This window comes from Hyperolius riggenbachi, chromosome 5 (assembly GCF_040937935.1).
Source record: "Hyperolius riggenbachi isolate aHypRig1 chromosome 5, aHypRig1.pri, whole genome shotgun sequence".
Classification (NCBI taxonomy): Eukaryota; Metazoa; Chordata; class Amphibia; order Anura; family Hyperoliidae; genus Hyperolius; species Hyperolius riggenbachi.
In genome coordinates this window covers 83495918-83519616 of record NC_090650.1, presented here as the reverse complement: position 1 = coordinate 83519616, position 23699 = coordinate 83495918, and the positions used below count along the sequence as shown (strand labels likewise).

At 43.6% G+C, this 23699-nt stretch overlaps 1 protein-coding gene across 1 annotated transcript in view; it reads left to right on the top strand.

The window, feature by feature from the left end:
* LOC137518281 (sodium channel protein type 5 subunit alpha-like) overlaps positions 1-23699 on the top strand; it is a 455983-nt gene that overhangs the window by 206504 nt on the left and 225780 nt on the right. The window contains exons 13-15 of the mRNA XM_068235926.1: positions 7739-7977; positions 12963-13136; positions 20269-20625. Coding sequence (XP_068092027.1) covers positions 7739-7977; positions 12963-13136; positions 20269-20625 — 770 coding nt within the window. The remainder of the gene's footprint in view (positions 1-7738; positions 7978-12962; positions 13137-20268; positions 20626-23699) is intronic.

The window sequence follows — 23699 nt, the reverse complement described above, 5'->3', positions numbered from 1 at the left end:
GGAAAAAACACGTACCAACGCGCACTAACGCGTACTAACACATACTAACGCACGCACACTAACGCATACCAACTGATTAAGTGTAAAAGGCTTTCTCCTCTCCTCTTAAGTGAGGCTTTCTCCTCTCGAGGTAATCCTACAGAGGGGGATTTTTTTGTTACAGATCCCCTTTAAGTGCTTCAGAAAACAGGACTGTGTTTAGAGAAGCTGTTTTTCATAGATAGCAACTGATGTTTTTTAACTCCTACTGTACTGGAAAACAATGTGAGACTCTTTTCTTTGCTACTAATGGTCTATTACTTGAGTACATATTAATTCGGTGCCGCTCAGTTCGGCGCGGGGAGAGCCAAATGACGGCTGCCAAAACTCAGAGGCGGCGTTAAATACTATTCCCCCTCCGAGTTGTCGCAACTCAGAGGGAGATGTAATTCGGGGTCTGGAAAACCGCTGGAGCACCGAATTACCGCTATGTGCCCTGCGCAGCATAACATTGCTGCTATGGGGTGCCCCAATGAACTGATCCGCTATTACTTATTATTTTTATTATCAATTGGATTTGTATAGCGCCAACATATTATGCAGTGTTGTACAATACATAAGATTACAGACAGGGGTGACCGACAACACAATACAAGTAGTAAGCAATATGGTACACAACACAATACTGGTAGTAATACAATGCCAGATCATACAATGGAGTGGTAGTGCTAATAATACAACTTCACATCACTCTGGGTAAAGTGTACAATCAAGTATGATACACAAGGAGGGAGGGCCCTGCCAGAGGCTTACAATCTAGGGAGGGGGTGGTGACATGAAAGGAGGGGGATGCATCGAGAGGTTCTTGACAGAGAGAGTTAGGGCAGCGTTGAGGTGGGATAGGCCTCCTTGATGAGGTGAGGTTTAAGGTCTTGTTTGAAGGTGTTGAAGGATGGGGCAAGCCTGATGGGCAGTAGGAGAGAATTCCACAGGATGGGAGCAGTTCTAGTGAAGTCCTGTAGTCAAGCTTGGGAGTGTGAGATGCGTGGGGTGGTTAGGAGGAGGTTCTTGCAGAAGCGAAGTGGGCGGCCAGGTGTGTATCTCTTGACCAGGTAAGAGATATAGGTCGGGCAGGACTTGTGTGTAGATTTGTAGGCCAAACATAGGATCTTGAAACTGATTCTGAAGCGTATTGGAAGCCGGTGAAGGGATTTGCATAGGGGAGTCGTGGAGACAGAACGGTGGGATGAGTAAATTAATCTGGCTGATGCGTTCATGAAGGATTGTAGGGGCGCCAATGCGGTTCTGAGGAAGGCCTAACAGGAGGGTGTTGCAGTAGTGCATGTGGGAGATGATGAGGGCACAGACAAGGAGTTTGGCAGTGTCTGGGGTAAAGAAGGGCCAGATTTTGGAGCTACTGCATAAATGGAAGTTGCAGAACCTAGCAATGATTTGGATGTGGGGGGTGAAGGAGAGGGCCGAGTCCAGGTTGACACCCAGGCAGTGGGCTTGTATGATTGGGCAGATGATTCTACCATTGACAGTGACATAGGGGGCAGGAAGATTAGGAGTTCTGTTTTACCCAGCTTTAACTTTAAGAAGCTGGCTGACATCCAGGATGAGATGGCTGAGAGGCAGGGTGATACCTTCTCCATGGTGGTGGAGGAGAGGTCTGTGGTATGGAGGTAGATCGGTGGAGTGGGCTGGCCAAAATCCTAATAGCAGTGGGTCAAATAGGGAGTTAGAGCCATGGTAATGGGTCATGTATTGGTAGACTAGACACTCCAGGAGTTTAGATACAAAAGGGGAGACAGGAGATAGGGCAATAGCTGGATGGAAGTGAGGAGTCAAGTGAGGGGTTTTTTTTAGCAGGGGAAGTACAGTGGCCTGTCTGAAGGTGCCAGTGGAGAGGGAGAGGTAAAACAGAGATGTGAGGACTGGGGCCAGAACAAAGAAGTGTGTATAGAGGAATTTGGATGGAACAGGGTCACTTAGCTGTATTACACATACAAGTCATTATCTCATAAGTTTATTTTCGCGTCAGGTTTGCTTTAAGTGTTATACAGTTGCCCTCCTTTTAATGTTTCCTACATTAGTGTCACTGCAGGCAAGTCCCATGAATTGAATACATGACAGAATCTTCAGTAAGCAATTCAGCTGAATTCTCAGTAGAATTGTTGTCTGACGTTGTCAATTCTTACAACGAGAAATTGACATTTTCATGGTCACCGTAACAATTTTTTTCTATAGGCAAATAAAGAACTTAATTACCTGGATTGTGGAGCAAAGCATAAAATAATGTTATCTTAATAGTTAAAGACCTGAAGAATGAGAAATATGTCACTGCCACTATTTTATACATAATGGTGACGTCTCCTTCTGTTTCTGCTGCTTTTATACTATTTGTCCCTCAGTTTTAGAGAGCATTCCTATATTGTATCCAGTGTCTGATGGTAGTTCTCTGAAATCTCTTTTATGCTTGCCACATTAAACACGTAACCAAGGCTGCCAAGGACAAACACTTATCCCCTCATGAAAATAAAGCTGTGTTTCTGCAATGAGTGCATTCAAAACTGTCACTATTTAAAATGTTTGTAAAATTGATCTGGCTGCTTTTTTAAAAAAAAACTGAAATAATTAAAAAAAAATCATAGATTTGTGGTATCCTCAGCTTCTGAATGGCCGAGAGCCTGAACCATTATCTCCTTTAACCCCTTGCCGACCGCTCCACGCCAATAGGCGTGAATACAGCGACAGCCCCAGGACCACTCCACGCCGATTGGCATGAATGGCTGCGGGCCGGGACTGCAGGAGATTGCGCATGCTGATGCGCGCCGATTTCCACTCTGAGGACAGAGCTCCGCCTTCAGTCTCCCAGCCGCTCGGAGACTGCCCAATCGCCGCTCGGAGACAGCGCTGTACTGGGGACAGCTGGATGACACAGCTGTCCCCCTGGCAGACACAAAAGTGATAGGCTGAAGCGACTGCCTTAGCCTAAATTAACCTGGCGTGTGTATGGGGCTTTAGGCTTTGCCTATCCTGAATGGTTGAACTCAGCATAATATGTTGATCCTATTATAAACAGGCCCCGGGCCACCTATGAGGCAGGGTGAGGTGGGTTCCTCAGGTGGCAGAGATGGGGGGGGGGGGGCACCTGGCCGTGGGCCACCAAGCTGGAGGGGTTAGCAGGAAGGGGGGCAGCGGGCACAGTGGTGGGGAAGGGGGTTGAACCCCGCTCCCTCACCTGGGTCCCCCTAGTCTGCGCTCCCCCTCCAAGTAGGCAGCGAGTAGGGAGGCAATGACTCACCTCCTGCCACGTTCCAGCACTGCTTTCCACCTCTCGTCACTTCCTGCAATGCCGCCCACTGTACTGTTGACTGCATTGCAGGAAGTGACGATTGGTGGAACGCAGTACTGGAAACGTCAGGGAGGTGAGTCATCGCTTCCCTGCCCGCTGCCTACTTGTACACTGCGGTAATAGCTGGAGGGGGAGCGCGGACCTGGGGGATCCAGGTGAGGGAGGAGGGGTCCGACTCCCCTCCCCACCACTGTGCCCGCTGCCCCATTTCCTGCCTGCTACCCCCTCAGACTACCTATACTGGGGGAGCAATTATACTACCTATGACTGGGGGAAGGGGGGGGGGGTGATGAGGACGGCATCTTCACAAGTTTGCAAAAAGTCTAGAACCGGCCCTGATTATAAATAGTGTTGCTTGTAATCGAAATTACGAGTACAGCTTGCTGGCCGAGGGGGATAACACTCTCATGTTGCCACTTATAGCCAAAGGGGTTCAGTTAAAGGGGTTCTTTCGCGAAAAAAGTAGACAGTTAAAAAATGTGACAGATGACAGGTTTTGGGCCAGTCCATCTTTTTAAGGGGGATTCTCAGGGCTTTCTTTGTTTTCAACAGCATTTCCTGAACAACAGTTTAACAGTCAAAATAGCAAGATACCAGCCAGCCTCCCTAATCACTTGCACACTATTATGTCAGTTAGATTTTGCAACTGTTGTTCAGGAAATGCTGTTGAAAACAAAGAAAGCCCTGAGAATCCCCCTTAAAAAGATGGACTGGCCCAAAACCTGTCATCTGTCACATTTTTTAACTGCCTACTTTTTTCGCGAAAGAACCCCTTTAAACCCCACTCCTGCAGCCAGCAAGTTGAACTGGTAATATCGATTATGAGCAACACTAATTACAAATTCTGAGATTTAATAACACTAATGTATGGATTCACGTAGAAACTTTTGTTTGCGCGTCTAGATATGTTTCTAAATACAAATGAATCCAGTTTGGTGAGACATTTTATTATTTGAAGAAAACAATTGTAGGCTGTTAACATACAATACTAAATAATAAAATGTATTCCATAATGATTTAGTTCTAGGCCATCAGATGTACTTTGTAGGGTTAATCTGAATTCATTTTGCTGAAATGAAATCTTTGGAATGATCGGTCTTTACTCGGAAAATGCTCTGGGTGACTCACCGGTAATTGGTCAGTTTACGTGATGAAGACTTAAGTGTATCTCAGTGATGACCGGCGCAGCTATTTAATGCTGTGCTGGTTAAAACCCAACAGGTCTCAGTGCAGGGTCGGACTGGGTCACTGAGGGCCCACCAGAGAATTTTCAGCCTGGGGCCCACTCACACCATAATTTGGAGTTCACATACCTATGTAATCTGTAAAGTACTGCTGAAGATGTAAGTGGTACAAAAATAATGAAGAAAAAATCCACAATGAATTACGTGAAAGAGGATCAGCAGAGAGTGCTGTTCGCTGCACCCCCACCCCCTCTGTTGATCCTCTATCATGGTAAAATGTATCTTATGGACAAAATTGCACTGAAAGGGACCCCGAGCAGAAAACTAAAATCAAAATTGTCTCTCACCTGGGGCTTCCCCTTTGATACAAGTTGTACAACTGAAATGGAAACTTTCTCTCATACCACATTTTTTCAGCCTGCTTTGTACACCTCAATTTTACTCACCCCAGTGACCCCACTCCCAACCTCCTGCTTGCCAGTTGCTAACTTGACCATCAGGCAGAATCCATCACTTTCCTCTAACAGGCACACAACAGGCACAGCAGCAGGGAATTCACACTGTCTGACTGGGTGCTGCCTTAAGTCTTCTTGACTGACCATCTCTTCTTAGAGATGTCACACACTCAGACTGCTACTGACATCATCATTTGTGACATGAGCACAGCGCAAGCAATAGGCTGTGCTCAGGGATGCACTGGCTGCAGACAGTTTGCTCATCAATCGCAACATGACACCATGGGTGGGCGGAGCTATATATACGGCCATGCTTGCTCTTAGAACACCACTGTGGGCTAGCCAATCAGGCACTGGACACAGCCACTGGAGGGAGGAGGCATGTAAATTGACTCGTTCGTACTCTTGGAAGTTGTACGTGATGGACATCATATGGTATTTCATTTTTGTGGCTACAGAAGGGCCGCAAACATCAACAGCAACTCACCTGTCCCTGCGGGTAAGCTCCTCCATTGGCCCATGGCTCTGTGCACTTGAATTTTCATCCTCGCAGGTGGGCCTCTCCTCAGACTGATAGAGGAGCATGCCTGCCAGGACAGCTGAGTTACTACTCTACTGATGACTGTGCAGGGGCTCCAGGAAGCACAGATGAGTTGGTAGTTGACAACCATAGGTAGGTGTCTACCATATGGTAGAACCGGCCCTGGACGAGGATGAGGCGAGGATGAGGCGAGACATGCTACTGTTTCTCATTCTTACCATAAACAGATGGATTGGTATACAACCATTTAAAACTTCCTGCAGTGGCAGGTGTGTCTTTGATATCAGATTGAATATTACTAAGGGTGAAGTTGTGGCTCTCGAAGTGCTGATCTGAGCCTCCACACAAAGTAAGAATACCTCGAATGATGCAACGTCGTCTGCCTAAAGTGCCTGATGCGCCGCAAAAGCAACAGCGCGTTGCTGGGCAACATGCACGGCAACATGTGGCGAACCAAAAGTCATGTAAGTCAATGGCGACACATATTTTTTAAAACTTGTGCAGCGTTAGGGGTGGGACGCACATGTGTGGAAGCATTTTTTTTCAATACACATCTGTGCAATTTGATTTTCGGCCACAAGAATTGAGCGCTAGAGAGCCTCAGTTCCTGCTTGGCATGCAGCCAGAAGGGGGATTACCCCGCATTGCCACGGTTATCCCCGATGACCATTTAGTTCATCGTCCTTCAACGCTCTAATACCGTCAGTACATTACCTGAAGTATTCAGGTAACCCTGACATCAAATGAAGCATGAAACAGTTGAAGGCACAGCTCCATGCAATATTCTAAATTTGTCTTTTTACTGGAACAGCCGATATATATCGTGTGACATAATCACTACACAAAATTAATTAATGTGTTTTTTTGTTTTTTTTTAAATATTATTTTCTTTACTGGTGACTATGTTGGAAATTGTAGTTCTCCGTTAGCTAATGAGCTTGTAGGTTAATGTCTTTCTGTAGTATTCAAATGCAATAAAAGAAAGGTTGCCATCTTTAGAGTTTGGATGCTGAGAATTAAATTACACTTCTATTCCTTGCCTAAAGGGCACCATTTGCAGACTTGCCAACAAGTGAAATTGATTTTAGGTGAGTTCTATTGATGTGCAGTCAGACTTACTAATTTGTAGTATAAACAGCCTTACAGACCACAAAGCTATCATGTTGTCCTAAAAACTCCACAGCAGCTGTTATATTTACTTTCTCTACTTTGTGTCAAGATGATTTTTATTACAGGTAGTCCCCGGTTAACAAAAAAAATAAGGATCGTAGGTTTGTTCTTAATCTGAATCGGTTTATAAGTTAAGGAACTGTGCCATCTCTTTACCCTGTACCTCCTCTATGCCCCCCTGTGCCTCCAGTGTTCCCCTCTGTGTCACCTCTTTTCCCTTGTGCATTCAGTGTCTCTCTTTGTGCCACCTCTGCCCCACCATGTCAACTTTGCCCCCCGTGTGCCCTCAGTGTACAGTGTAATTATCATTTTACTGTTTTTGGTTTTTTTACCGATTCATACAAACACAAATGTGCATAACATAAAATATAATCCCCCCGGAACCCCTCTCAGCACCCCCCACCTTTCCCGTGGTCTGTCCTCACACCCCTCAGCTCTCAGCCCCCAGCACATTAAAACAATGAATTTATCACGAATTATTTTCAATATGTGGACAGTTCTTAGAAAGGTGTGTGATCTTATAGAATCGAAGAGCATCCCTGATCAGAGAAGTCCAATCCTCCACAGTTAGCAGTCGTTGTTGTATCCAGTCCAAAATATTGTCTCTTTTGTAGAAACATAAAATATACCATAGAGAAATCTGTTGGTTATTTGGCAGGACATCATGTGCCACACCTAGAAGCAACAATTTATCTGCTACAACAATGGTTTAATCAAACACTTTACTAAGAATTTTCCCATTCTCAGCTTTTACTAGTTTAAAAAACCATTTTTTTTTCTTAGAATTTTTTTTTTCAATCAATTTTCACAATGTTTCTGACTTGTTCCCACAGAATCATATTTCACATTTTAGGCCGTTCGTATCAGCGGATTGTTTGTAAGCCGGATGTGTATAAGTCAGGGACTACCTTTACAGGAAAACTTCTAAAAAAAATTCCCTGAAAAAAAACAAAACCTACCAATTCATCCAATACTCACTCTTAGAAATCATGACCAGTATGAGAAACCAAATGTGAACTAATCTTTGTGATGATTTTTCTTTTTCTTGCAGAACTGGAAGAGTCTCGGCAGAAATGTCCTCCTTGTTGGACCCATTTTGCGCAGAGGTTCTGTATTTGGGAGTGCTGTGATCTGTGGTTAGAGATCAAGAAAGGATTGAAATTTGTGGTCATGGATCCTTTTACGGACCTCACCATCACTATCTGCATAGTACTGAACACCCTGTTCATGGCCTTGGAACACTACAAAATGTCAGACGAATTTGAAAGAATGCTAGCAACTGGCAACTATGTAAGTAATGGACAATATTGTAATATTCTACAGATTTGTGAAGGATATTTTATACAATCACAACCAGTGGTGTAGCATTGGGGGATGCAGATGTTATGTCCACAGTATGTCCCTTGCCTGAGGGAGGCCTTCTTCAGCTGCTGTATTATCATGAGTAATTGGTGCTATGCTGGTAATGATCATCTCTATATGTGCTTGCCATAGTGGTAATCATTAATAAACTGTTCCTCTCCCCCACCTACACCTCTGATCCTGTGGATGTCGGCGGGTTTGCTCGATATTAGTTGTACTGTACAGCGTTAATAGGAGGACCCAGTGTCAAATTCCCACTGCAGCACATATAGCCTTAGCTACACCATTGATTACAGCACATCTTAAGGCCTCGTTCACACTTAACGCGTTGTTGTGCGCTTTTCAACAACGCGTGGGGTGTGTGTTAATAAAGGTACATAAAAATCAATGATTTTCTATGTGCCTCGTTCACATAGCTGCGTTTCAAACGTATGCGTGTTAGAAACGCTTAGCTGCATGCATTTCTGTGCGTTGTGCGCACAAACACATGCTAATGCAAGTCAATGTACGTGCAGTAAAAACGCATGACATGCATTTTTCCTGTGTTTCGGGAATCGCGTTTCTCGACGGATGTGTAGTGGAGAAAAGAAAAAAAAAAGAAATGAGGACCAGAAACGCATTACAAAAACGCGTACAAATGCATGCAGACGCATGCGTTTTTCATATGCGTTTTCTCCCTGCGTTCCATGCGTTTTCCACATGCACACAATGTGAACGAGGCCTTACTCTGTTATCAATGCCTCATAGGGTCTTGTATATAGTATCTCTGTGCTAGGGATGGTCAGTGAGTTGCAGATAGATCCATATTCCTGAGGTGGAATTCGATTAGTCCATTTTCAAGCTGAATACTTTTTCATACATAATTTCCATAACTCTTTTAGCTAAGTAGCTAGGGGCCACAGTGCAAGTTTTTCAATGGGCCCCTCTAAAGCAATTGATATCGAGCTCCAAAATCTGCCAAAAACAGCTGCAGAGACAGAGAGGTGTAAGCAGGAGGAGGAGAACAATTTGCTAATGATTACCACTATTCAAAGCACATATAGAGGTGATCATTCCCACCAGAGAACCAATGAACGCTAATACAGCAGTTGAAGGAGGCCCTTGACGGGCCCCTCTGGTCCTGGGGTCCCGGTGCGGTAGCAACCTCTGCTTCCCCTATTGCTATGCCACTGCCAGTGACCACTCTCTGCGCCCACATTGTGTCCTGGGTCTTCTTGATTGGGATATGGAAAAAGCTCAATTAATTTTGAAGAAAAATGTTAGATGTAAATGTAGAGCGTATTTACAGTTCTTGCTCCTACACCTCATGGAAATGAAGCCACTCTGACAGAGGCTACCCCCTTTTTGTCAGTGCTCATCATATGGGATTGTATGTATGGAGTAGAAAAGCATGTTGTGCTAGTGGAAGCAGGATACCTTGTATGGTGACATGGTGGGGTACCACTAGACCACCAGGGAGGTCAGATGGGGGAGTTCCACCAGCGCCCAACCCCCTTAAAGCCCCCCTTGCCTCAAACAAATAGGGGGGTAGTGTATGTTAATAATCGGCACCAGGTGTCGGATACCTTAGGGACGCCACTGACTTGGGTCACTGATATATATACAGTCCTCCTTACAGATTATTGCGGAACCTGCTTTGACCCATAACAACCAGTCAGCAATCACCCTTCACTCCTCTGAGCCAGAACTGAAATCCGATTGGTCGCCATGCATTGCTGCACATTGTCCATCATCCATCCAGTTACTCTGTCATCTAAATATGCCTGAACATCTGCCGCATGAAGCTTTTCACATGGCATTAAGCCAAAAATAATCATTTGCACTGACCTCTGAGTGGCACGGTAATAAAATGTCAGCATTAATACTCACCTATCAAATGTGATGGTGTCATCTGATGGAGAGAGCAGACTGAAGTGCACCATCCTGGTAGAGCGAATCTATATTCAGATTAACAAAGCGATTCCATTCCACGCGCTAGAGTTAGGCAGGCAGACAATTGGCGTAAGTGGCCTCCTACCAGCGTACAGTTTAGAAAATAAATACAAATAATCAGGTTCTTGTCAGAATCCGATACATGTCCAGACTAAGTGATTTTCATTTATTCATGGGTTCCTACGAATAAAGGAAACCTGGAATGACTGCGCACGGGCAACTTATCATCCACACTGCGAACGCCGTGCCAGAGAAGTTAGGCTACGAGCCCCCCGGAGGCCCCGCGTTCCCAGCGGCTCTTGCTTGTTTACAGTAATTGTAAACTGCATTTAAAACATGGCCGATCGAAGGCTAGACTTGTTATTGACAATGCATTATCTAGATGAAGGAGAATAAAAAGCTTATAAGAAAACACCACTTAACTTGTTCCAGGCAACATTTCAAAAGTTCACATAGCGAGGAGTAGCACTCAGGCAGCAGAATGGCTGCAGCAGTTATATTTAGACCTTCGAAGCATCTCTGCGATCCCCCTGGGAGCTGCCATATCTGTGATGTTGCCTGGAATTACATCATATCCTGGCAGATGAACAGTCAGGCCAATACACACGAGAGGGGGAGAACCAATATTTGAACCCATTTGTGCCCTTGTTTTAATAAGTCGATAGCGTATTCATCCAGGCTCCTATACAATGGCTTTATGGTTGCGGGTTAGACGTACAAGTCAAAAACTTTTCTTGAGTCGTAAGTATTACAGATTTCCTTTAGTTGGGTGCATCAAATCAGAGTTCTGTAGCACAGCTGTGAAAGCTATTTTTAAATTACATTAGACAGATATGACAGAGCAGACTGCAAGCTTAAGCTGGTCATACTTGCATCAATTTTTCTGACCAATTTCTGGTGCATTTGGGACAAATACACTAACCACCGATAAAATCGCCATAGACGGCACACAGCAGTATTACCAGTACTGACGCCACTGATGTAGCATGTGCTGTTGAAGTAGAGGAACCTTGTGTTACAAATGGTGCTCATACATGATACAATTTTTTTCATCCAATCTTACCATTTCTATGTAGTATAAGGGTAAATTAAGTGAATATACTCAAAGGATAATTTAGGCAGTTCCCTTATGCTGGGCATACACGGTGAGATAATGCGGTCACAGCTCGTCCGCTCGTGCGCGCGGATCGATTCCCGCTCGGCCCTGCGGGTGCTTCCTTATCAGCGCGTTGTTTTCTGCATTGTCCGCCCGTGGGGATCGAGCGCGGTATCGATCCGCCGCGTTGATCGGACACGTCGGATATTACCAATCGAGCCATCAGCGGCTTGATTGATAAGAACTATCGCACCGTGTATGCCCAGCATTATATTATATAGAAATGGTAAGATTGGATGAAAAAAAATTGTATCATGTATGGGCACCATTAGGTAAGGGCTAAATTGCTAATGTAAAGTGTTACGCTATTTGTGTAGCATGTGCTACACTATCAACACAGGGGTTACTCAGGTAATGTGGAAAAGCCAGGGAACCCTGGATGATCGTTGAGCCTGGGAGACCAGGCGGAAGAGAGCCGGTGGATAAAAACTCAAAGCCAATACTTGCTGCAAAACTGGTTTTAGTTGATGAGAATTTTAATTTTTCTTTGAGCGATACCGTCTATGAATGGTGACAGCTGCTATGTTTATTGGGTGAGGAAGCCTGGGAATACCCCTCATTCGCTAGTAACCATTGTAGATTGTGGTCCAATAAACTCGGTGAGTCACTTTCAAATGGGTGCTGGTGAAGATGACAATCTCTGTGTGCAGCGCTGGTCAAAACTCTTTCTGTATTTTTTCAATACACCACACAATTCTAATTCTGGCCACAGGAAGTGAGTGCTACCTCACTTCCTGCTAGGCCTTCAGCCAAAAGGGAGATTACTGCTGTAATCTCCAAAAGCTATTTGTAGCATTGTGGTACGATGCGACTATCGCACCGCAGCGCTTGGCCACAGCCAGGCCTTAAAGGGAATCTGAAGTGAAAATAAACTTATGATATAATGATTTGTAATGTGTAGTACTGCTAAGAAATAAAACATTATTAACACAGATATGAGTCTCATATTGTTTCCAGTACAGGAAGAGTTAAAGAGGAACTCCAGTGAAAATAATGTAATAAAAAAAAGTGCTTCATTTTTACAATAATTATGTATAAATGATTTAGTCAGTGTTTGCCCATTGTAAAATCTTTTAAATCCCTGATTTATATTCTGACATTTATTTCATGGTGACATTTTTACTGCTGGCAAGTGATGTAGCTGCTGTATGCTGTTTTGGCAGTTGGAAACAGCTGTAAACAGCTATTTCCCACAAGGCAACAAGGTTCACAGACAGGAAACTGCCAGAAGTACCTCGGTACTCAGAGCTTCTTGTGGGAGGGGTTTCACCACACTATCAGTCATACAGCGCACCCTGATGGTCTGTTTGTGAAAATGAATAGATTTCTCATGTAAAAGATCAGCTACTGATTGGGATTAAGTTCAATTCTTGGTCAGTTTCTCTTTAAGAAACTTCATTTGTTATCTATGCAAAACAGCTTCTGTGAGCTTTGCGACTTTATAAATTTGTGGACAGCACTGTCTTTTGAAGCACTTATCTCAACTGTCTCTCAATGTTTCTTCTTTGTTTATGGTTTTTCTCTACAGAGAAAAGTTCAAAGGGTCAGTAGCCTGCTTTGTTAAATCATTTAAAATGCTGAGTGTATGGTACAAACTGCAATTATTAGAGAATGATGCAATATTATAAAAAAAAAGAACAAAAAAAAGCTATATACCTGAAAATAAAAATATGACACTATTTTCTTTGCAACTAATGTTCTATTAATTATTCGTATTACACAACCAATTCATTATATCCTAAAAAAAAATTCTTTGCTTTTGTTTACGCTTGCTTCCTACATATGCAATGATTGACATTGTCTGCACTGTCTTTTGTTTTTACAGGTTTTCACTGGTATTTTTACAGCTGAAATGATCTTCAAAATGCTGGCCTTAGATCCTTACTACTATTTCCAGCAGGGATGGAATATTTTTGACAGCTTCATTGTCATGCTGAGTTTAACGGAACTCTGTCTCTCCAGCAAGGGAAATCTGTCTGTGCTCCGCTCTTTCCGGCTGGTAAGCTTGTAGCTGATATTCATATCTAAATTATCTTGTGCGAAGCAGTAAGGATTAGACAGAATTGTTCTTCCTATCCAGTATTATTTCCCCTGCGATATCTTAAGTCAGAAGTTTTTGCACACACTTATACTGTATACGGTGCAGTTATGGTCCTTCCACACTGGCAGCAAATTCTGTTCCGCCACAGAACTGGTGGAAGTGAGCACTTTCAAGTATTTATTAAACTTTATTTATAAAGCACTCACATTACGCCTCACTGTACAATAGTTAGGAGAGACACTACAACATTGAGGCCCCTTTTACACTTGTCTTACAAGTGCAGGCATGTGCAGAGGGGGTGCTCTGGGTGCCCAGGCACCCCCCCCCCCTTTTAAAATCTTTAAAAAAGGCCCCTCTGCAAAAGAAGCTCCACCCCCGACCGTGATAAGCCCCACCCACCCAAGTGAAGCCCTGCCCCCACCTGGGACACTATGAAGTGTGGCTATTCCATCAGCTGCACCCACAATGACCTCTACCTCCCCCAAGACCCACAGTGACCTCCCCCCAAGCACCTGCAGTGACCTCCATTTCCTCCAGCACCCATACTAACCTCTATCTTCCACAGAACCCACAGTTACTTCTCCCCCCAAATACCCACAGTGACCTACCCTTCCCCCAGCACCCACACTGACCTCTACCTCCCCTAGCAGCCACTATGCCATTCATAGCAGCACCCACAGTGACCTCCTATCCCCTGCACCCACAGCAATCCCACCAATATCCAGCACCCACATTACACTCAACCAGTAACCCTTACTATAGCAAACACCCACATGATATCCAGTGTAACTACACACTCGCACACGCGCGCACACACACACACACACACACACACACACACACACACACACACACACACACACACACACACACACACACACACACACACACACACACATCCATACACACACACACACACACATCCATACACACACACACACACTTCACCCTATAGCTGGCACCCAGTATTCACACCCACATGGCACAATACTTGCAACCAGCCCTGACATTGCACCCACTACTCACACCTGCACACAGTCTCCACATGGCACCCACTATCTACACCCACATAACCAGTACTAACACCTGAATTACCTACACTCAAAACCCATATGACACACAATGCCCACCCTTAGCCAGCACCCAGTGCAGGCATGGCACCAAGTATTTGCAACTATGTGATATCCAGTACCTGCACCCAGCACCCACATATTTAATCTGTAGTAGTTCCAGCTGCACCAAGCCTCCACTTGGTGCCCAGCACAAACACAGAGCACTCACATATGACATCCAGTACATGCACCCAGAACTCACAAGGGACTGAGTACCTGCAATCAACACCTACATTATTCTTGATACCTACCCATACAGCCAGAATCCACATGACACCCTGTGCCAGCATCCAGAACCCAGCTGCATTTAGCACCGACATGACAACAAATACCCCACTAACCAACATCTATCACCCATATGGCACCATGTACTCGCTCCCAGTACCCACTTGGCACTCAGCATTTGCACCTAGGACCCACATGACACTCTATACTCCCCTCGTAATCAACCCCCACATGGCACAGTACTCACACGGCACCAAGTTATCAAGCCATTATAAGCACCTAGTACACGTCCATGGGCAGCACCCAAATACCACCCAGTACCCACCCTTGGTCCAAACCCATATGAGACGCAGTACTCTCCCATGGCACACATCCAGACCACACATGGCATTCCCTACTCACTCATGTCCTGCCCACTGCACCTACATGCACCTAGTACCCACTCTTGGCCTGTACCCAGCACTCGAATGCCAATAAACGCTAAATGCAAACTGGACCTTGGTACCCACTGCAGCTTGACGCAGACTGTACTTTGGAACTTCAGCACCCAATGCAACTTAGCACAAACTGGACCTTTGCTTCTTACCACCCACTGCACCTTGGCACTTACTGCAGTTTTTCACCTTCCAATGCTTAGCAACCACTGCACATTGGCAACCACTTCTTCTTTGCCTAAAAAGAAGCTTGGGTGCTGATCAAGAGGGACAGAGGTCCCAGTAATGAAAGGTGAGTCCGTGCCTACATCAGCCTCCACTGATCACTATATCCCTGATGATTTGAGGGTGGTTGTGCCAAAAGACTTGGTTGGAAGGAGACACAAAGTCTGCCTGATATTGCTATAATGGAGGTGGCTAAGACTGCTTAATCCTGCGTTGTGGAGAGGAGGTATTTTGTACACAATTTAGCACGATTGATTAGGGCCCCTTTTTAAAATTTGAGCACCACCCCCTTGAGGATCCTCTGCACGGCCCTGTAATGCAGTGACAATGCAAGGCAATGGGGCCTAGCCAATTACCGCATTGCATTGTAGGGGAAGTGCTCGATTGGCCGCCGACCCACCGCAAAGTCAATAGAGTGTTCGTTGCGGACTTCGCCGGCTGCGTTGGTTGAAGTAATATAAGTCAATGTGTGAATGCAGAAATGTTAAATATGTTGGTGGTGGCGATCCGGCACATATGCTTGGAACAGGAATACAACGGGGAAACCGAGGAATCCCAGTGATGTACTTCATATCTAGCAGGGAGTATATCACGCAACAAGCGGGCCAGGGGCGCTATGCATATGACCCTGTTGGCTCAGTCTGCCGCAGGGTTATATGAATGACATCTTGTGCATCGGGGCGGAGCACCGTACTGCAAAAGCGATGGCCAGGTGTAAAGCCGTCCTCAAATCTGTAGAGAAAAAAAATAGAGATGCTTACCTTTGGAAAGGAAAAACTCTGGATCCCAAAGATCCTTCCTATTCCTCCCTCGGTATCCTGGTTCCAGCGCTGTCAACCATGTTCGAATTTGCCACCACCGGGAGTCCTTGTGAAGCACTAAAAACACTCATGTCCCTAAGGGCCCTTTTACACTTAATCAGTTGCTTTCAGTTAAAACGGAAAGAAAACTGATTTTCAAAGTAAGTCCCATGTTTTCCTATGGCACGTCTCACACTTAACGCGTTTTAACTGAAATCTTCTTCCCAATGCACTGCTATGGGAAAAATGTGTACCAACGCGTACTAACGCATACCAACGCATACTAACGCACACTAACGCATACCAACTGATTAAGTGTAAACGGGGCCTAAGCGGGAGCCTCTGTACTGCGCGTACGCAAGCGCACACTCAAACGTGCTTGCGCATGTGCAGTGTGGAGTTGTCCCTCTTCAGGAGCACTCAGGGACAAGAATGCTCGCAAAGCCTTCTGAGGGTTTACTGAGGTTGCAAGATGCTGTACACAAAGATGCTGTACACATACAAAAGATCAGTATCTGCAAAAGATCAGTTCCCGCAAAAGATCATAGTATTAGCAAACAGTGAAACCAATTCTGGCATTACCTGTGACCTTCAGACTGAGGCAGCGGTTAACAAGGACATGAATTCTAATATTAGTTTATGTCAAGAAACCTGGTCTGTGAAGGGTATTTAAGAGGGTGGAACAATGTGTTTGAATTTAAAACGTACCTAATCATTATCACTCTTTGCAGTACTGTGGTAGATGGAATTGACAGCTATCCAAGTCCTCATTTGCTTTCCCTGACATCTCAGCTGACTGTTATTTTTGGCCACCTAGGCGATGCATGATGTGGATGCACGCTGGATCCTAAGAGCTTAGCAAGTGGGTAAATCAGGTCAAGTCAGGGATAAAGTTGCATAAAGCCCCACTTGGTCTTGCCTACCAAGGGATCTTAACGAACATAAGTAGATTTTTGTTGTCTTCTGTCATTTCTGGGCAGATACCTCTCACTTGCTGGGTGGGGGCTTTACATATCAGAGGTGTCCTGGCTGTGCACCTTAAAAAGACCCTGAACCGGATATTTTTTAACATACTTTTAATCTCGACTTAGGCCTGGAACCCACTACAAATCGCTAGCGCAATTGCTTGCGTCTTTAAGTAGCGTTTTGTAAGCAATTTCATGAGCGTTTCCGGCGATTTTGGGAGCAATTTTAAAAAGTGTAAGCTTTTTGGCAGCGATTGTGATAGCGATTTGCGATTTTAATTCTGATTGGTCCTTTCAAATTATTAAAATGTTTTTTTACAGTTTGCAGTAATTTAAAATCACTCACAAATCGCTATGTGTAGCGATTCATGAGCAAACTGCAAGCGCTTCAATACTTTACATTGAAGCACAGAAACAGGTAGTATAGATTGGCACAAGATGCTCTAGACCCTAGGTTCTCAACGTGTGGTACGCGTACCCCAGGGGGTACTTCAGATAGTTCCAGGGGGTACTTGGGCTTGATATACTTAACCAAGAATAACTGATTTAGAGATTTGGAAAATGATAAATCTTATTTAAAAACACCAAATTAGTATTTTAGCTAATTAAAAGCAATAGTAAATGATTGGAAATGGTTTGGAACCAATCATCATGTACTACAATTAAATATATATTTGTCAAGGGGTACTTGTGATAATGTTTACCATGCTAGGGGGTACTTGGTGAGTACAGGGTTTTAAAAGGGGTACATACCAATAAAATGTTGAGAAACACTGCTCTAGACTGTAGACAGGTATGGGGTAACAGGTCACTCCAGCTGTGCCTCCAGACAATTAGAATCGTAATCCACAGAAATTAGAACACAAAGTATCCGGGCAGCAGCAGTAGTATGCTTAGTAAACCTTTAATGCATCCCCAAACCGCATGACATACAAAGTGAAATGCCTAACGTCGTTTCACAGGACAAAACCTGCTTCTTCAGAGGCAACCAGTAACTGGTTGCCTCTGAAGAAGCAGGTTTTGTCCTGTGAAACGACGTTAGGCATTTCACTTTGTATGTCATGCGGTTTGGGGATGCTTTAAAGGTTTACCAAGCATACTACTGCTGCTGCTGGTGCCCGGATACTTTGTGTTCTAATTTCTGTGCTTTACATTGAAGCACAAACGCTCCCAAAATACTGAATGTCCTGCGATTGCCATTTTGCTAATCGCAATTGCTACTGTGGAATTTGTTACATTTATTTACATTGGCAGAGTGTTTAGGGAAATCGCTAGCGATTTTAAGCGTTCCGTAAATGCTCAAAAAAAGTGCTTTAGTGTGTTCTAGGTGTGGTGCTGTGATGAACATCCGCACCCTGCAGCGCCCCCTGTGGCTCCTGCTCTGCTCAACCGTAACCTCAGACAGAGCAAAATGTTAACTATGGCTGGGGAGGAAGTGGCAGTTCCTCTCTCCTAGCCTGTCCCCGGGAACGCCTTGTTCTTGTCAAGGTTCTCAGACTTAGCACTCTTGATTTGATTCGGTTACTGTGGTTCCAGAGCAAACAAGTTGCATCTCTCCTAGGCTGGGGCAGACTAGGGAAGAGGAACTGCCACTTCCTCCCGTATTCAACGTTTTGCCCAGTTGGAGATTGCGGCTGAGCAGAGTGCTACAGGGGGCAGTGGAGGGCGTGGGTTGTGCTGTGAAATATGTCAAATCAGGATTAAAAGTATGTTAAAAAATATCAGTTTCTGAGGTAGTTTAAATGATACCAAATGATACCTGAAGCGAGAGGGATATGGAGGCTGCTTTATTTATTTCCTTTTAACCACTTAATGACAAGCTGACTTATAAAAGAAAGTCCTGCTAGAGCCTCTTAACGGCTCCAGGACGTTTTTATAAGTCAAACAGTGCTGCTGCCGCAATGAGCGTTCATGTGTGCATGTGCACGTGCGCACTCCTGCATGTGCACGTGAATTCCCACGTGCATGCACCAGAGAATAGTGAGGAAAAAAAACACCATAGAAAAAATACACCTTTATTTCCAAATAATATATTGTCACCATACTTTGTACTAGGGACGTAATTAAAATCTTGTGATAACCAGGACAAATAGGCAGATAAAATGTGTAGGTTTTATGTACAGTAGCAGTGTTTACATTAAAACTATAGGGGTTGAAATTGGAGAAATAGTGTATTTTTTCATTTTTTCTTTGTTTTTCCCTTTAAAATGCATAGAAAATAAAGTAATTACTGAAAACAAATATCATCCTCAAAAAACCCAATTGGTGGTGAAAAAAACAAGGTATAGATCATTTAATTGTGATTAGTAGTGATTAAGCTATTGGCAAATGAAAGGGATGAGCACTGAAAGGTGAAACTCGCTCTTGTCCTTCAGGGTAAAAACCCCTTTGGGGTGAAGTGGTTAAACAATGCATCTTGTCTGGCTTCCCTGCCAATCCTCTGCCTCTTAATACTTTTAGCCATAGACCCTGAACAAGCATGCAGATCAGGGGTTTGACTAGATTTGCCGCATGCTTGTTTCATGTGTGTGATTCAAACATAACTGATGCATGAAACATTAGCAGCATGCCAGACAACTGGTATAAATATGGCCAGTTGGCCACCTCCATATAAGAAATCAACACATAAAATAAGAAGTGTCCTATTAAATGTAATATTTTTTATTCAAGTAAGATCAGATTATTACATCTAATTCAGTGAAATATGAATTAAATTAGTTGTTTCTGTTACGTTATTTCAATTCACAGCCGCATTACTCCCAAAGTTGAGAGTTCCTACAGTTAAAGAGGAACTCCAATGAAAATAATGTAATAAAAAAGTGCTTCATTTTTACAATAATTATGTATAAATGTTTTAGTCAGTGTTTGCCCATTGCAAAAGCTTTCCTCTCCTTGGTCTACATTCTGACATTTATCACATGGTGACATTTTTAATGCTGGCAGGTGATGTCAGTGGAAGGAGATGCTACTTGCTTTTTTTGGCAGTTGGAAACAGCTGTAAACAGCTATTTCCCACAATGCAACGAGGTTCACAGACAGGAAACTGCCAGGAAAATGATCCTGACAGTCTCCTGTAGGAGGGGCTTCATCACAATATCAGCCATACAGAGCCCCCTGATGATTCCTGAAAAGGAAAATATTTCTCCTGTAAAAGGGAGTATCAGCTACTGATTGGGGTAAAGTTCAATTTTTGGTTATGATTTCTCTTTAAGGATAGGATGAAAGAGGTGTTCAGGTCAGAGGGCTTTTGTTAGTTTTAGGAGTCAATGCTCTAGAATATGTGTCAATAGTTTACATGCTCCTAAAGGTAACATTTATCTTTTTAACAGCTTCGGGTTTTCAAACTGGCAAAGTCCTGGCCCACATTGAATACCCTCATCAAAATCATCGGGAACTCTGTTGGAGCCCTTGGAAACCTTACCCTTGTATTGGCAATCATTGTCTTTATTTTTGCGGTTGTGGGAGTGCAGCTTTTTGGACGGAACTACCTGGATTGCGTATGTAAGATCAACGAAGATTGTAAATTACCCCGATGGCACATGAATGACTTCTTCCACTCCTTCCTCATCGTGTTCCGGGTTTTGTGTGGAGAATGGATCGAGACCATGTGGGACTGTATGGAAGTTAGCGGTCAACCTTTGTGCATCCTTGTATTTATGCTGGTTATGGTCATAGGAAATCTAGTGGTAAGTCACATGAATTTCATTTATATTTCATACTTCTCTGCTCCACTGAGGCTATGGCTCATATTTTGTACTTTTAAAAGCTCACAGATTTAAGGCAGCTGGGTTTAGCTGGACAATAGCTCTATACATTTGTCAGTGATCTGCAATCTCATGGCTGTGGTCACCGGGCCTAAATAATGATTTGCAAGTCTTTGGCCATTAACACATGATAAATGCATTTGTGGATTTTTAAGGGGTGCCTTCTTATTCGGACATGTGGCAAAGAGTAAAACATTAAACACACAAAAAAAATGAACATGAAATACTGTGAGACTGCTTTGATGTGTTTTGAACGCATATATGCATCTCACTGAGGGTAACTGATATCATTGCCGGCTACAGGATAAATTGCAAGATATACTAATAATGAAGTAATTAGTGAGCAATTAAAGGAGAGAATGTTCTCTGCTAGCCTTCCTGGGTACAGAAGAAACTTTTCTGCCTTGTTTACACATTGTATACATTGCCAGCACAATCTGATAATTCTGGTTTACAAAGGCAGGGTTATCAGTTATCAGTTAATTAAGTGGAAAGACAGAATTTTAACCCTTGAAAACCAATCAGATGGTTTTAGCTTTTAATTTTATTCTGTGTTAAATGCTGTAGACTATAGATGAAATATGAGTATAATGCCACTTTAAAGCACACTTTTTACTTTTGTAGACATGGTCTAAACTAAGAAATGTCTAATGAAGTTGTTAGGTTTGACATCAGTCTTTTTAAACCAGTTGTCTTCTAGATACAGGCTCATGCTTATAAGTTGAGATGGAGCTAGATGGACTTTACATTATACTGAACAGTTTTATTTCCTTTACCTTATTAGTCCTGATTTGATGCAGCAGAGAAAAGGCTTTTGGTGTTTGTTTTAGTTAATATAGCTGTGATACTTTTTTGCCAAAATCTTTCTTCTTATCAGCATGGTCCATGACTAATGCTGGATACACACCATGCGTTTCTGCGTTCGATGCGTCCGTCGATACGCATCGGTTCGTTTATTTCCGACATGTCCGATTCAAGCTTCGATGGATCGTTAGGTCGATTTGCCATACTTTACATGGCAATCGACCTAAAAATCATCGAAATGCGTTCGGAAATTCTCGGAAATAATCGAATTGACGCGTATCGACGGACGCATTCGACGCGGAAACGCATGGTGTGTATCCAGCATAAGGAACAGACTAATGATTTGAAATGGAAAGTCTCTTGAGAAGATAAAAATCCACTCTCAGCTAATCTTTTAGACTTCAATATGTTTTTATTTTTAAACGTACAAAAATTCTACTATATAACAAGTCTATTATTTGTTTTTGACCTAAAGAACTAGAATTTAAAAGATTAACACTTGGACCAATGAAATAAAGGTGATGTTAGGTTATGTTAAATGTTATTCTTGTTAACCACAACTAGAGGTTTTCTCTTATGTTTACTGACTGAGTCTGTCAAACAAGTTATCAAAAAGATTCTTGATGCACGCTATATATAAGTTACAGTTTAGTTTATTGGGGCCCTAAAGGGCCAACTGCCCAATAAGATTATTGTTGTTTATTCCTAAGTGGGGGGATACTATTTAGGTGTCCCCTATCATTTTTGGAATAACAAGTAGAAATGAGTGCATATAGGACATTTAAAGAGAGTCTGAAGCGAGAATAAATCTCGCTTCAGACCTCATAAATAGCAGGGGCATGTGTGCCCCTGCTAAAACGCCGCTATAGCGCGGCTTAACGGGGGTCCCTTCACCCCCAAATCCCCCTCGATACACCGGGGGAGCGCTTCCTGGTTGGGGCAGGGCTAACCGCCGCAGCCCTGCCCCACGCGCGTCTGTCAGCGCGTATCTCCGCCTCTCCCCCGCCCCTCTCAGTCTTCCTTCACTGAGAGGGGCGGGGGAGAGGCGGCGATGCGTCGCTGACAGACGCGACTGGAGGCAGGGCTGCAGCCGTTAGCCCTGCCTCCAGGAAGAGACAGCCAGCGACTTTTTCACGACACACTTTTGCGGGGGGTGGATTGGGGGTGAAGGGACCCCCGTTTAGCCGCGGGATAGCGGCGTTTTAGCAGGGGCACACGTGCCCCTGCTATTTATGAGCTCTGAAGCGAGATTTATTCTCGCTTCAGAGTCTCTTTAAGGATACAACTATAGCTTATTCATTTATCCGTTGGCCTATTAATACTTCTTTGTTTATCAAGCAATGTTCATGATGGTTTTGTAATATGTAATATGACTGTATGAGCTATATATATGAGCTAGATATAGTTGAGATATAGTTGAGCTAGATATAGTTTCTTGTTTATTTATATTATGAAAATATCTTTTCATTTTCTTTTTATGCAACACAAGTCATGTTTCTAGCAGTTTGACTTTTTGAATCAGTAAAAGTTTGATAAAAAAAATTCTATATAATCTCAAGTTACATGTAATTACTAATGATATTCTGATGATCATCAGTAAGGATGATCGAGCAGTTTTGTGAGATGCAAAGTTGTTCCCCCTCATGTCTGAGAAGAGGGTTGCGGCAGTGAGAGTTAACTTACCCGGATGTTCGCCTTTTACTGCGGCATTCCATGCTGCACTGCATCTTCCTGATACTTTCTATTTCACAGAAGTGTCAGCTGTGAAACAGGAAGTATCGGGAGTATAGACGCAGAGCACAAAGGCAAAAGTCGAACATCCAGGCAAGTTAAGTCTACCGCAGCCCCCTTCTCAGACACGAGTGGGTGCAGTCTCACCAAACTGAGCTCACTCATCCTTATTCTTCACTGTTGGTAAATAAATGTTTCTTTCGTGTGGCCTGTATACCTTCCATACTAGTGGTGTTTGCAACAAAATGTTTCCTTAAAAAAGTGATCAGGAAGCCCCATGTAGTGTATTTCTTTTAGTATGGAAAAACAAATGATGATAAATGAAAGAGTGCTCTGAGATTGTGGGTTACCATGGTTATAGACCACTATCTGGGAAGTTTTGACAGAGGATTCCAATCTCAGTCCCAGGTGTTTTTTTTTGTTTTTTGTTTTTAATCTCTACATGGAGTTCCTAGTATGAA